Source organism: Geotrypetes seraphini, chromosome 5, assembly GCF_902459505.1.
Source record: "Geotrypetes seraphini chromosome 5, aGeoSer1.1, whole genome shotgun sequence".
NCBI lineage: Eukaryota > Metazoa > Chordata > Amphibia > Gymnophiona > Dermophiidae > Geotrypetes > Geotrypetes seraphini.
The window spans coordinates 94,882,237-94,897,379 of NC_047088.1; the positions used below are offsets into that span (position 1 = coordinate 94,882,237).

The 15,143-nt window shown below is 47.6% G+C and overlaps 1 protein-coding gene across 1 annotated transcript; it reads left to right on the top strand.

The window, feature by feature from the left end:
* The first annotated feature begins 62 nt into the window (after positions 1 to 62).
* BOLA2B (bolA family member 2B) lies at positions 63 to 15,143 on the top strand. Its single transcript, XM_033944532.1, has 3 exons — positions 63 to 259; positions 4,905 to 5,002; positions 13,578 to 15,143. The coding sequence occupies exons 1-3, from the start codon at positions 191 to 193 to the stop codon at positions 13,675 to 13,677; spliced, it is 267 nt and encodes an 88-aa protein (XP_033800423.1). The 5' UTR covers positions 63 to 190; the 3' UTR covers positions 13,678 to 15,143.

Here is a 15,143-nt window from a genome sequence, read left to right on the forward strand (position 1 = left end):
CTCGTCATCAGAATTACGCCGTGCAATTATAATTTTTTTCTCCTCGCCTATTTAATCTTAATAGGAAGTTTCTTGCGCAGCATGAACTTCATCCTTTGCAGGTAGCCCAGTTAGCAGGCAGTTTCATGGTCAGCAGGAGGGTCCTTCCGTCTCAGCCGTGACTGCGCAGGCGCGGCGGTGAGAGGCGAAAATGGCGGCTGGGCTGTCGGTTGATGTCCTGAGGGAGAAGCTGAAGCAAGAGCTGGAGGCTGAGCTTGTGGTGCGTGAGAGCCTTTTGCGCTGTCTTTTTTGGAGGGTAGTGTGGGGATGATTAATTTATTAAGAAGTCTTCGAACATCGAGTTACAACTGTATTTGTAGGTCTTGTTTTTTTAAAGACTACAAGTTCCCAACAGTTTGCTCGAAGCAGAGAGTAAAGGCAAGGCGGGTAGAAAGGTCTGGAAGTTGGAAGAAAATGGTATTTAATGGGCGCTTGGTGCTGAGTAATAGGTTCAGCTAGTTTCCGGGGGGGGGGGGGAGGGGTTTCTACTACTACTACTACTACTAATTATTTCTATAGTGCTACCAGACGTACGCAGCGCTGTACAGTCACAAAGACAGTCCTTGCTCGAATGAACTTATAATTTAAACAGACAAACAGGATGTCATGGATACAGTTAGGGGGAATGGTTAATCTGCTGGCTGAGTTGGTGGGCAGTGGGGAGTAGGGTTATGGATTGAAGGCTATATCAAAAAGGTGGATTTTCAGTAGCAAGAGGAAGCTAGCAGATGCGCTAGGGAGACAGAATTCCTGGAGGCTACACAAGATTGCTTCATGGAGCAGCAGCTTGTTAGAGAACCAACTAGAGGAAATGACTCTGGATCTAATCCTGAATGGGTTAAGGGGACCTGCAAAGGAAGTGGAAGTAGTGGGACCATTGGGAAACAGCAATCATAATATGATCAAGTTCAAGGTTGAGGTAAGAATATCGAAAGGAAAGAGAACCATAGCGACAACTTTTAACTTCAGGAAAGGAAACTACAAAGCAATGAGGGAAATGGTAAGGAAGAAACTTAGGAACGCTTCCTAAAAATGGCAAACAGTAGAACATGCCTGGTCTTTTTTCAAGGACATAGTGAACGAGGTGCAAAATCTGCATATCCCCCAGATTCAGAAAGGGGTGCAAAAAGAGTTGAAAAAAAGACCCGGCGTGGATAACCAAAATAGTGAAGGAAGCGATGGGCAGTAAGAAAAATTCATTCAGGAAATGGAAAAAGGACAAAACTGAGGGAAACTGGAAAGCGCACAGGCAGTATCAAAAAGAATGTCACCGTGTGGTTCGAAAAGCCAAAAGAGAGTATGAAGAGAGGCTAGCCAGGGAAGCACAAAATTTCAAACCGTTCTTTAGATATGTTAAAGGGAAGCAGCCGGCTAGGGAGGAGGTGGGACCGCTGGACGACGGAGACAGGAAGGGAGTGGTGAAGGAGAAGAAAGAAGTGGCGGAAAGACTTAACATGTTCTTTTCGTCTGTATTTACAAACGAAGACACAACCAACGTACCGGAACCTGAGCAATTCTTCAATGGAAATCAAGCAGAAAAATTAACATCCATGGAAGTGAGCCTTGAAGATGTGCGCAGGCAAATAGAAAAACTAAAAACTGACAAATCCCCAGGTCCGGACGGAATCCATCCAAGGATTCTGAAGGAATTAAAGGAGGAGATAGTGGTACTACTGCAGCAAATTTGCAACCTATCCCTGAAAACAGGTGTGATCCCAGAGGATTGGAAGATAGCCAACGTTACGCCCATCTTTAAAAAGGGATCAAGAGGTGATCCGGGAGTCTGACCTTGGTTCCGGGGAAAATGGCGGAAGCACTGATAAAAGAAAACATCGATGAACATTTTGAAAGAAACGAACTTTTGATAACCAGCCAACATTGTTTCTGCAAGGGGAGATCGTGCCTAACTAACTTATTGCACTTCTTCGAAGGAATTAACAAACGGATGGATAGAGGAGACCCCATAGACATCATATACCTAGATTTCCAAAAAGCCTTTGACAAGGTGCCTCATGAACGTCTGCTCCAGAAACTGAAGAACCATGGGGTGGAAGAAGACATACATAGATGGATCGGGAAACTGGTTGGCGGGTAGGAGTGAAGGGCCACTACTTGGAATGGAGGAGGGTCATGAGTGGTGTTCCGCAGGGCTCGGTGCTCGGGCTGCTGCTATTTAATATATTCATAAATGATCTAGAAACGGGGACGAAGTGTGAGATAATAAAATTTGTGGATGACACCAAACTATTTAGTGGAGCTCGGACTAAAGAGGACTGTGAAGAATTGCAAAGGGACTTGAACAAACTAGGGCGGGGGTTGGCAACCCGCGGCTCTTTTTCACCTTTGCCGCGGCTCCGGTAGTGTGTCACGCGGGCCGGAGTCTGCAAAATCTGCATATCCCCCAGATTCAGAAAGGGCCGCCAGACCAATCAGCAAGCAAGGCTTTCATCTGTGTACGTGCTGAGCTCACTGCTCACCATGGCTATTTCCCGCCGCGACGCCGGACTTGTAAGCTGCATGCCTGCATCGCCAGAATTTAGGTAGGCTGTTTTCATCCCCGTGGGAGTCTCTCTCGTGCCCTATGGCTCTAAGTCAGGGGTGCCCAACACGTCTATTGCGATCAACCGGTAGTTCAGGAAGGCAACGTGAGTCGATCACAGAGCCCATCCCGGGCTCCGTGATAGACCCATGTTGCCGTCCCGATCTACCGGGCCTATCAGCCTTCCTCTCCCCGACGTCAAAGACGCCAACGCCGGGCATTAGGCTGTTTTTGTCATTTCGGGGGGGTGGGGGGGCGAGACTCGTAGAGGGAAGGCCTCGATGTTGGCAGCTTGTCTTGATCACCGCTGCTGACGAGTTGCTGAAGAGAGCCGCGGAGCAGGGCGGTGTTGCCAGGTGCAGGTAGAAGGGAGAGGGCCAGATGTAGGACTCGTGGGTGAGGGAGGAGAAGAGAGAGGGGAGGGAAACAAAAGGAAATATTTCATACTGGGCTGGGCCGGAGTGGAGGGAGGGAGGGTGGAAAGATTCTAGCTACAGGGTGCAGTAACAAAGGAAAAGGGGGGGAAAGCTGAAAATGGAGATAGTGACACAAAGAAGAGAAAGGGTAAGCAGGACCTACTGAATAAGGATAGAGATACAGAGGGGACATGAAGAGGAGGTGCTTATTGGCCCAGTAATTGTGGTGATCTGTGATTTTTAGCAGTACAGTGGTATTGCGGCAGAAACGCCGAACAATTTTCACAAAGGTTGCAGGTAATGCTTGACCGCTACTCTTGAGGATGTTGCCCATCAGAAGGCCATTATGGCTCAGAATCATAAATGGACTGATATTGAAAACTTTCCCAAACTGGACAAACTTGTATTCGAAACATGGAATGCCATCCCCAACACTTATATAAATATGAAAAAGTATGCATTTGGAGTGCTGTCGATCTTCGGCTCCACATATGTATGTGAGCAGGTCTTCTCCAACATGAACTATATTAAAAACAAACATTGATCACGCCTCACAGATGACAGCTTGCAAGCCTGTGTGAAAATGAAGGTGACGTCTTACAGCCCTGATGTGCAGACACTGTGCACTGAGGTTCAGGAGCAAAAATCCCATTAATCAGCTAAATTAAATATTTTAATTAGCTATTAATGTGCAAAAATATATTTTACATTGTTAAGTGAAAAAGTCCTTTTTTTCTTCAGATTGACAGCTAACTACATGATCCTGTATATAGCATTAAGATAAGAAACAATATATGCAGTGTTAGATTTGTTTTATAATGGTTTTGCGGCTCCAAGTTTTTTTTTCTTTTCGAAAACGGGTCCAAGTGGCTCTTTATGTCTTAAAGGTTGCAGACCCCTGAACTAGGGGAATGGGCAATGAGATGGCAGATGAAGTTCAACGTTGAGAAATGTAAAGTATTACTTGTGGGAAGCAGAAACCCGAGGTACAACTATACGATGGGAGGGATCTTATTGAATGAGAGTACCCAAGAAAGGGAATTGGGGATAATGGTGGACAAGACAATGAAGCCGACGGCACAGTGCGCAGCGGCCACTAAGAGAGCGAATAGAATGCTAGGTATAATCAAGAAGGGTATTACAACCAGAACGAAAGAAGTTATCCTGCCGTTGTATCGGGCGATGGTGCGCCCACATCTGGAGTACTGCATCCAGTGCTGGTCGCCGTGCCTTAAGAATATGGCGTTACTCAAGAGGGTTCAGAGGAGAGCGACACGTCTGATAAAAGGGATGGAAAACCTTTCATACGCTGAGAGATTGGAGAAACTGGGTCTCTTTTCCCTGGAGAAGAGGAGACTTAGAGGGGATATGATAGACTTACAAGATCATGAAGGGCATAGAGAGAGTAGAGAGGGACAGATTCTTCAAACTTTCGAAAAATAAAAGAACAAGAGGGCATTCAGAAAAGTTGAAAGGGGACAGATTCAAAACGAATGCTAGGAATTCTTCTTTACCCAACGTGTGGTGGACACCTGGAATGCGCTTCCAGAGGACGTAATAGGGCAGAGTACGGTACTGGGGTTTAAGAAAGGATTGGACAATTTCCTGCTGGAAAAGGGGATAGAGAGGTATAGATAGAGGATTACTGCACAGGTCCTGAACCTGTTGGGCCGCCGCGTGAGCGGACTGCTGGGCACGATGGACCTCAGGTCTGACCAAGTGGAGGCATTGCTTATGTTCTATGTTCTTATGAGTTATAGCGTGGTTGGGGAAAGGCTGCACATCACTTATTGAAAGACAGAAACCAGTGTTTCCATTTCTGTTCTAGATAGAACGAGATCGAGAGGTCAACAATGACCTTGTACTTCCTTTGGACTGATACTTATTTTCTCTCTCCCTATGCATGGCAGGAGGTGGAGGACACTTCAGCAAATCATTGTGCAACCAGCTTCAAGGTCCTTATAGTATCTCCCAAGTTTGAGGGCAAGCCCCTACTGCAGAGACACAGGTGAGACTACTGGTTGGTGAATATGCTGTCTACATACATAGCCCTCACTTTTTATATCATCTATTGTGTATAAAGCATATGGAAGATAATAAGCAAAAATAAGGACTATAGCCTTTATTGATACATCAGAAAAGGAAATTCATAAAGGTTTAACATAGAGTCTGATTTTCATAACTTAATATAATTTGTGATTTTTAAGTACAGGCGTTACTGCAGCAGAGCTGTTCTAAAAGCACAATGAACATACTGTGCCTTAAAAACAAAGTTTGTAATTGCAGATAAGGCACTTAGGCCCTGATTCTATAAACGGTGCCTAAAAGATAGGCAATGAGGAGCACGGCGCAAAGCATGTGTCACTCATAAGTTAAGTGCCTAAACTGTTTAGGCACACTGTATTTATTATGCAGGGATTTTCTCGGCCTAAATCAGTGTGTGCCTAGATGCCAAACGTGCCTGCAATCTGCCCCCTAACTATGCTTACTTTCTGGTAGAAATCTTGGATTAGGCACCTACCAAGTTAGGCGCTTACCATACAATTAACTGCAATTTAAACCAATTACAAGGTGCTAATTGCTTATCAGCACTGTTTAAGCATTTTAAATAAGTTAGGTGCCTAGATTGAATAGATGCATGGATCTTGGCACCTAACTTTGGGCATCTTTTATAGAATCTGGTTGCCCGATTTTAACTCTTGTTGTATTGCTTTAGGGTTCAGTTGATTTTTGTTCACATTTACTTCATACTAATGATCCACTTGTCTTATAAAATTCTATTAGTATTTTTTTGTCTCAACCATTTGTAGGGCTAGATAAGTGATTAGATAGTAATTATTCTGGTTAAAGTGGAGTGTGATTTTGCCCTAAATCTGGTCTCAAACCACAGAAGAGAATTCTCACAAAGGTTTCACTGGCAACTTGAGAAAATAATGTCACACTTTGTAAATATATTACAATTTATTGGTTGTATGTACAGTCATGTGAAAAAATTAGGACACCCCATGAAATATTCCGTTTCTTAAGAAATGTTCACATATTGATGTCGGATCTTTTTTTTTTTTTTTTTATCTGTGGAAAAGAAAGTGATGAAATTACAGATAAACAACAAAACTTTTCCTTGATTTACTCATGAAACAAAAGATATCCACAAAATTGTGTATTCTAACTGAGCAATAAATTAGGACACCCTAATGGCTAGTGTTACCCCCTTTGGCTGAAATAACTGCAGTAAGACGCTTCTTGTAGCACATCAGTCTCTGAGGAAAGTTTGGCCCACTCCTCAATGCAGAATTCTTTCAGCTGTGAGATGTTTGAGGGGTTCTTGCATGTAAAGCCCTTTCAAATCACCCCACAGCATCTCGATAGGATTAAGATCAGGGCTTTGACGTGGCAACTCCAGAACTTTTCCAGAAATAAATTTTAAAAAGATTTGATATCGATATGTGAATATTTCATGGGGTATCTTTAAGTTTTTCACATGACTCTATATTATAGCAAAACAATTACAAAACATAGTAGAAAACCTTATCATTACTTGTTAGAAAACTGAGGTAGCAATAGCATTATCCCAGGACAAGCAGGCAGCATATTCTCTACATGTGGGTGACGTCATCCACAGAGCCCTGTCGCGGACAGCGTTTCAAGCAAACTTGATTGAAGATCTCAAGCTTGCTAGCACTGCCCACGCATGTGTGCCTTCCTGCTCCACTAGAGGGCGCATCCCCTCCTCGTGGTCCTCAGTTCTTAGTTTTCCGCGGAGCCAGAAAGCCCTGTCTCTCTTCTCTGCGTTTTCTAAGTGCCTTTCTAGCACCGCGGCTTCTTTATTTTAACGGGAGTCGCTGTGCGGTTTGTTCCTTATCATCTTTCCACATTCGTGCAATTTTTTGTTTTTCCTTCGGCGACCGGGAGCTCCCAGTCCGCTGTGGCCGCAGCCATCTTTTTGCCTTATGTCCCGGCCTCTCACCGGGTTTAAAAAGTGTTCCCAGTGCGGTTGGGTTATTTCTATCACAGACCCGCACTGCTGGTGTATTCTCTGTCTTGGAGCTGATCACCCAACAGACTCCTGTCCGCGCTGTGCTACTCTCTAACCTCGGGCTCTTCATCATCGTAGGGCCCAGATCGAGGAGCTCTTCGCCATGGAGACTGCTTCTGCTTTGACACCGGTCTCGGCCTCGACCTCAGCCTCGAAGACCTCGGCGTCGGGCAAGTCTCCCTCGATGGCCTCAGCGGCCTCGACCTCAAAGACAGCTCTGGGTAAGTCCCCTCTTCTCTCCTCAGGTTCAGTTCAGCTGCTGAAGAAGCCTTCGTCAGAGTCTCTGGCCATCCAGGCGGTGAGTGTAGTCCCGCAGGCCTCGATGAAACTTCCCTCCAAATCCTCCAAGCGTGCTTCCACTTTACGGGAATACTCTTCCTCGAGGTCGCCCTCGGTGGAACGCACTGCTGCACCTACTCGACCTTCTATGGTCACGGTGCCGATGTTTGAGGAGGTACATAAGAACATAAGCAATGCCTCTGCTGGGTCAGACCCAAGGTCCATCGTGCCCAGCAGTCCGCTCACGCGGCGACCCAACAGGTCCAGGACCTGTGTAGTAATCCTCTAACTATACCTCTCTATCCCTTTTTCCAGTAGGAAATTGTCCAATCCTTTCTTGAACCCCAGTACCGTGCTCTGCCCTATTAAGCCCTCTGGAAGCGCATTCCAGGTGTCCACCACACGCTGGGTAAAGAAAAACTTCCTAGCATTCGTTTTGAATCTATCCCCTTTCAACTTTTCCGAATGCCCTCTTGTTCTTTTATGTTCTGAAAGTTTGAAAAATCTGTCCCTCTCTACTCTCTCTATGCCCTTCATGATCTTGTAGGTCTCTATCATGTCTCCTCTGAGTCTCCGCTTTTCCAGGGAGAAGAGCCCCAGTCTCTCCAATCTTTCAGTGTACGAAAGGTTTTCCATGCCCTTAATCATTCTTGTCGCCCTCCTCTGGACCCTCTCAAGTATTGCAATATCCTTCTTAAGGTACGGTGACCAATACTGGACACAGTACTCCAGGTGCGGGCGCACCATTGCCCTATACAACGGCAGGATGACTTCTTTCGTTCTGGTCGTAATACCTTCTTAATAATACCCAACATTCTGTTTGCCTTCTTCGAGGCTGCTGCGCATTGTGCCGTTGGCTTCATTGTTGTGTCCACCAGCACACCCAAATCTCTTTCAAGGTTACTTCCCATTAATACTAACCCCCCCATTTGGTAGCTGAACATCGGGTTCTTTTTCCCTATATGCATGACCTTGCATTTCTCTACATTGAAGTTCATCTGCCATTTATTTGCCCACTCCTCCAGTTTGTTTAGGTCCCTTTGTAGGTCCTCACACTCTTCCACAGTTCTAATCCTGCTACAGAGTTTAGTGTCATCTGCAAATTTTATAACTTCACACTTCATCCCCGTTTCCAGGACATTAATAAATACATTGAACAGCAGCGGCCCGAGTACCGACCCCTGTGGAACGCCGCTCGTGACCCTCCTCCAGCCCGAGTAGTGACTCTTCACTCCAACCCTCTGCCTTCTGCCTGCCAACCAGTGTTTGACCCATCATCTCCTCGGAGCTCTCCTCGGCGTTGGCTCACCTGGCGCCGGCCTCGACCTCGCACGCTTTTGACCAGCCTGAGCGTTCCATCGAGGTTCCTTGGGAACGAATACGCCGGTCTCGACAACTATCCTCATCAGATTCCTCGCCTCTTCCATCAAGGCACGCTTCTCCCTCGAGTCGACCTCGGTCGAGGCACCAGTCGAGGCATGTTGCGAAGCGTCCCCGGGCATCCCCCTCGAGGCAGGGTAGGTCCCCGGGTCCTCGCTCTACCGGGTCCGTTAAAGCCTTGGACCTTACCTTGTCCAACCCGAGCCTGCTGCGCTCTCCTGTTCGCGAGGTGCCGACCTCGTGGGATCCTGCCTCCTTTTCACGGGGCTTGTCTTCGGGACGTGGTTCCCCGCGGAGGCATTATGGGTCCTCGAGGGCCCGGACCCCGGGGGCTTCCAAACGCAGGGTTTCGTCAACTCCCCCCCCCCCCCCCCGTTCTTTCGTTCTTTTAGCGGGGCGTCTTCGGCGTCCCTGATGGTGGATACTGATACCCCTCCGCAGTATTCCAGGGAGACTTTACCCTCTTTTTCTGCTGCCTTGCGGTCTCGCTCGGCCACCCGTCTTGGGAGCCATTCTGAGAGTAGACCCTCTTCCTTCATTCGCTTTGTTATGGATATGGGGAAGGCATTGAACTTGGACCTCCAATCGGATTTCAAGTATATTAAAGAATATTTGGAGGAGATGGAGCTCCCATACTCTCCCCAGGAATCCCTGCGGCTTCCCTTGAGCCCGGTATTGCAACAGACCTTCTTTCGCAACTTGGAGACCCCGTATGCTGTTCCTGCCATTCCATCTAAAATGGAATCTCGGTACCGTGCGGTGCCCTGTAAGAGTTTTGAAAAGGCTCAGCTTTCCCACCAGTCTTTGGTGGTGGAGTCTACCCTTAAGAAGTCTCAGGCTCAGCTTTCCCACCAATCTTTGGTGGTGAAGTCTACCCTTAAGAAGTCTCATCCGTCTAAGGTGTATGCGGCTTTCCCGCCGGGTAGAGAGGACTGGACTATGGACAGATTCGGGAGATGCCTTTATCAGAACTCTATGATGGCGAACAGAGTCCTGAATTACCTCTTTACCTTTACATTCTATCTCAAGTGGTGTGTTAAGGCTCTTCCCCCTTTCGAGGCAGATTTGCCGGCCTTGCGCCGTGCGGATTTTTGCCGGCTTGTCAATATTCTGGCGCAACTTCGGCTGTACATGTTCCAGGCCTCCTATGATGCGTTTGAATTGTCATCTAGGGTCTCGGCCTTTGCGGTCGCCATGCGGCGCCTGGCGTGGCTCTGCATCGTTGATATGGATCCTAATCAGCAGGACCGGTTGGCCAACCTTCCCTGCCTGGGGAACGAGTTGTTCGATGATTCCATCAGGACCGCCACAAAGCGTCTCTCTGAACATGAACGCTCCTTTGCTTCCTTGGTCCGGCCTAAGGCGAAGCCCGCTATGCCCAAATCCTACCGTCCTCCTCCACCGCGGTACCCACAGAAGTCTCCGCCTGCCTTCTCTCGCCCTCCTCCTTGGCGGCAGCAGCAGCAGCGGGCCCCTCCTAAACCTCCTACTCCTACGGCGTCCAAACCCTCGCCATCCTTTTGTCTGGCTGGACGGGCGGAGGCTGGCCTCCCCCGCCCTGGAGGTTCCCCCTCTGCCTATAGGGGAACGTCTGTGCGCCGTTGGGAGGAGATTACTACGGACACTTGGGTCCTCTCCGTCATCCGGGAAGGGTACTCCCTCAACTTCCGTACTCTCCCTCCGGACCGGCCTCCAAGAGAGTCTCTTACGGTAGGGGAGCAGCTGCCTCTGCTGCTTCAGGAAGCGCATGCCCTTCTTTGTCTGCGGGCGGTGGAACAGGCGTCTCAGTGGCGGCAGGATCGGGATCCCGCTTCCAAACTCATTGTGGTGACCCCCTCCTTGAAACGCTTGCTCCTTTGGTGGACCAACTCGTCCAATCTGTCCAGAGGTTTGCTTTTTCCCACACCCATGCATCAGAAGGTTCTAACGATGGACTTTTTGGCATTTGCTTGGGGAGCGCACCTCGACGGCCTACGGACTCAGGGTCTGTGGTCGAGTGCGGACCGTCGCTGCCACATCAACATTCTGGAGCTCCGGGTCATTTACTGTGGTGGCGTTTCGTCATTTGCTGCAGGATTGCATCGTCCTGGTGCGTACGGACAACCAGGTGGCAATGTATTACGTGAACAAGCAAGGGGGTACGGGTTCCCTTTCGCTCTGAAGGGAGGCCCTTCGGCTTTGGCAGTGGGTGATGCGCAACAACATCTTTCTTCAGGCGGTGTATATCTAGGGGCGAGCAAAATTGTCTGGCGGACAGGTTGAGTCGCCTTTTTCAGCCGCACGAATGGTCGCTCCATTCTCAGACTCTGCGGCAGGTATTTGTTCGGTGGGGAACGCCACGGGTAGATCTGTTCGCTTCACTCCTCAATCACAAGTTGCCTCGATACTACTCGAGGATGTTCTCCCGAGATCGTCTCGAGGCGGATGCTTTCCTTCTCGATTGGACGGGCTGGTTCCTCTATGTGTTCCCTCCCTTTCCTCTGATTCTCAGGACGCTGGTACACCTCAAGTCGGTCCGCACCACCGTGATCTTGATAGCTCCTCGGTGGCCCCGGCAGCCATGGTTCTCCCTGCTCCTCCAGCTCAGTGTCAGGGAGCCTCTGCTTCTTCCTGTGTTTCCTTCTCTGCTGTCTCAGAGTCGGGGTTCGCTGTTGCATTCCAATCTGCAGTCTCTACACTTAACAGCTTGGTTCCTCTCCACATGTCTTCCACCTAAGACTTTTCTCAGTCGGTGAGGGATGTTCTTGAGGCCTCTTGGAAGAGCTCCACTCGTCAATGCTATTCCCAGAAATGGTCCAGATTTGCTTTGTGGTGTGCTGAGCACTGCATGGAACCGCTCTCGGCTTCCTTACCGTCCGTGCTGGATTATCTGTTCCACTTGTCTCGGTCGGGCCTCAAATCGACTTCTATTCGAGTCCACCTCAGTGCGATTGCTGCCTTTCATCGGCTGCTTGATGGGAAACCGCTCTCCCTCCATCCGACGGTTTCCCGCTTTATAAAGGGTCTCTTTAATGTTCATCCTCCACTCAAGCCCCCTCCGGAGGTTTGAGATCTTAATGTGGTTCTGGCTCAATTAATGAAACCTCCGTTTGAACCCATTGATAAAGCTCATCTGAAGTACCTCACTTGGAAGGTGGTGTTCCTGGTGGCTCTCATGTCTGCTCGCAGAGTCAGTGAGTTACAGACTTTGGTTGCGGACCCACCTTTTGCTGTATTTCATCTTGACAAGATGATCCTGCGTACTCATCCTAAGTTCTTGCCCAAGGTGGTTTCGGACTTTCATATCAATCAGTCCATTGTTCTTTCGGTGTTTTTTCCGAAGCCCCACTCTCATCCTGGGGAGGTAGCGCTTCACACTCTTGATTTTAAAAGGGCGTTGGCCTTTTACCTGCGACGCACCGAATCTCATCGGTCAGCTCCTCAACTGTTCCTCTCTTTTGATCCTAATCGGTTGGGCCGTCCAGTTTCCAAGCGCACCTTATCCAACTGGTTAGCTGTTTGTATTTTTTTTGCTATGCTGAGGCTGGTTTCTCGCTGCAAGGTCGAGTCACGGGACATAAAGTCCGAGCGATGGCGGCCTCTGTTGCTTTCCTCCGAGCCACGCCTATGGAGGAGATCTGAAGGGCTGCCATTTGGTCTTCGGTTCATACCTTCACCTCTCACTACTGTCTGGATGCCTTTTCCAGGTGCGGCGGCCGGTTTGGCCAGTTGGTTTTGCATAATCTGTTTGCCTAAATTGGCAACTTTCCCTCCATCCCCTTTTTTGGTTAGCTTGGAGGTCACCCACATGAAGAGAATATGCTGCCTGCTTGTCCTGGGATAAAGCACAGTTACTTACCGTAACAGGTGTTATCCAGGGACAGCAGGCAGATATTCTCGTAACTCACCCACCTCCCCGAGGTTGGCTTCTTTGCTAGCTATCTGAACTAAGGACCACAAGTAGGGGATGCACCCTCTAGTGGAGCAGGAAGGCACGCATGTGTGGGCAGTGCTAGCAAGCTTGAGATCTTCAATCAAGTTTGCTTGAAACGCTGTCCGCGACGGGGCTCCGTGGATGGCGTCACCCACATGTAGAGAATATCTGCCTGCTGTCCCTGGATAACACCTGTTATGGTAAGTAACTGTGCTTTCTGGTCTTGGAGCAGTTTAATTCTCCTGAGTGCGCTCTGACTTTTTTGTTAGAGCTAAGCCACGTTAGGATTTTATGGCAAGGAAGTGTCAGCAGCTTTGGTTCAGCCCAGGGTGGATTTTTGGTAGCACAGATGACAAACCATCTTTTCCCCCAATGTAGGTGACACAGCTGCCTTATGCATTAAAGCTGCTTTGGCAACGTTTTGTGTCGCTCGTGCTGTCAACGCTCAAAAGCGCACTCTGGAAAGGGAGGCAGTGGTTCCCTTTTTTTCAATTTTGTTTTGGTGGGCACAGTTTATATGCCGGATGCATTGGATGCCCTGCTTGTGTGAGTTTGACTCAGGTGTCAGAGTAAATACATCTCTGCTTGCAGTGGTCTGCTGTTTCCACTTTTAAGGCTCCTTTGGCTGGGCTGCCTTTTCAGGAGCTGTGATTGTTTTTTTTGTTTGGCAGAGGTTTACATGACTCGCCCTATGACTCGACCTGGTAACAGACCCAGCCCTCCTGGGGTTCTGGTTCTGATTTCTTGATGCCCAGTGCTTCCAACCGTGTTCAAATGACATGTAGGGGTTTTCTCAGGGCTACCCATACTGGTATAATGACTACAGACATTTCTAGCCTCCCAACTTCAGTGCTGCGCCTCCTGATGCACAGACACAATGGCACCAATTATTTACTGTGCTACTGTGATGTAGATATATTTTTGGCAAGTCAGAAGCTAAGACCATTCTTTGACTCTAATCCATATTCTCCACAGGCTGGTGAATTCCTGTCTGGCTGAGGAACTAAAAGAAATCCATGCCTTTGAGCAGAAAACCCTCACACCAGAACAGTGGGCAAAAGAGAATCGGAAATGAGGGTTAGTGCAGCTTGGGCTGCTAGTTTGTTCCTTTATATCCCTGCACTGCCTGCCTTCTGTTGTCTTTAATCCAGGATCAGAGGAAGAGGAAAATGCCTTGGATGTGCTCAGTTTATTTGCTGAACAGTTTTATTTTAAGGCTTCAATCTCTTGGGGACTTGGAAAAGGTTGTAGTCCATGTTTTGTACTGAAGACGCCAAGGAAACATGTTTTGGTTCTTAAGCTGTCCATCAATCTGTGCCCCTTGTGAATTCATCATTGGATGTACAAGGAGGAGCTGTTTCTTTGCTTTGAAGTTGATGGTATGAAAGGAAGGCTTTCTTTGTTTTGAACATGGTCTCTCTATGGGTGACCAGTCAGCAAAGTGGGATTATAAGTAATCATTAGGGATGTGTATATTAAATGGTTAAATAAGTCTTACCAGTTAGTTCTTTAACTATTTAATATTAGCAGTAGGAGGAAGCCTTGCTCTTCTTCCCCATGTTGGCAGGTTAGGTGACTATTGGCCAATGCTGGGAGCTGCTTTCAGTCTTTTATTGTTTAAATGGTTAACTGTTTAAACTTTAGCAATTTATGCAGTTAACTTTTTAAATGATGTTTACATCATAGTAATGAGGCTAGGAGAGATAAGATAACCTTTGCAGCCTCTAAAGATTCGATTGTAGAGCTGAATCTTTTAGTATAGGTTCAGGAAATTCAGGGTATGAGAGGGAGCACTTTGCTTTGAGGAGAAGCAGAGAGAGAGAGTGTGTGTGTGTGTGTATGTATGTTTCTTACAGACTTTTTTTTTAGGGGGGTGTTTGTCAGTTTTTCTGCAAATTTCTCCTCTTCCCACTTATTTCCTGCATTCTGTTTAAATTTTAGATTTATGGTCTGTAAGTAGTAAGACCAATGAGAACTAAAACCTCAGACATGTTCTCAGACCTAATCTAGTGCCCTTCAACAGCAAATTGGGTTTTTAGGAGATTCAGTACATTCAATTCCATGCAGCTAGCCTAAAAACCTGACTGGCTCACAGCCGTGGCCCTGTGTGTCTCTCTAAATGGAGTCTAATGTAGCTGAGTAATTTCATAAAGTGGTACACAGTAACACTTACCTCTAGCTTTGGTGCTTATATGACACTGGATGCTGTTTGATCAATTGCAGTGCTTGATTTCTGCCCCCCTGAGCTTGAAAATTTCAAAGGTGTCCACAGGTGCAAATTTCCCTCAGCAAAAGCAGCCCCTCATCTGCATACAGCACACACAGGTACATAGCTGTTCCTCTGCTCCTCTGCTGAACTGAAATCATGGAATTCAGGGTAAAGGGTAATTCTTTCACCCTGTAGCCTTTTTGTTGGAATTAAGCTGAAAATGGAACCTGTTTAACTCAAAAATTCATGTATAACAGTGTCTTTGGAATAATTCTTAAATGCTAGCCTAATAAAGGTATTGCAGTCTGCTGAGAAATCAGTGTGAAACAAAA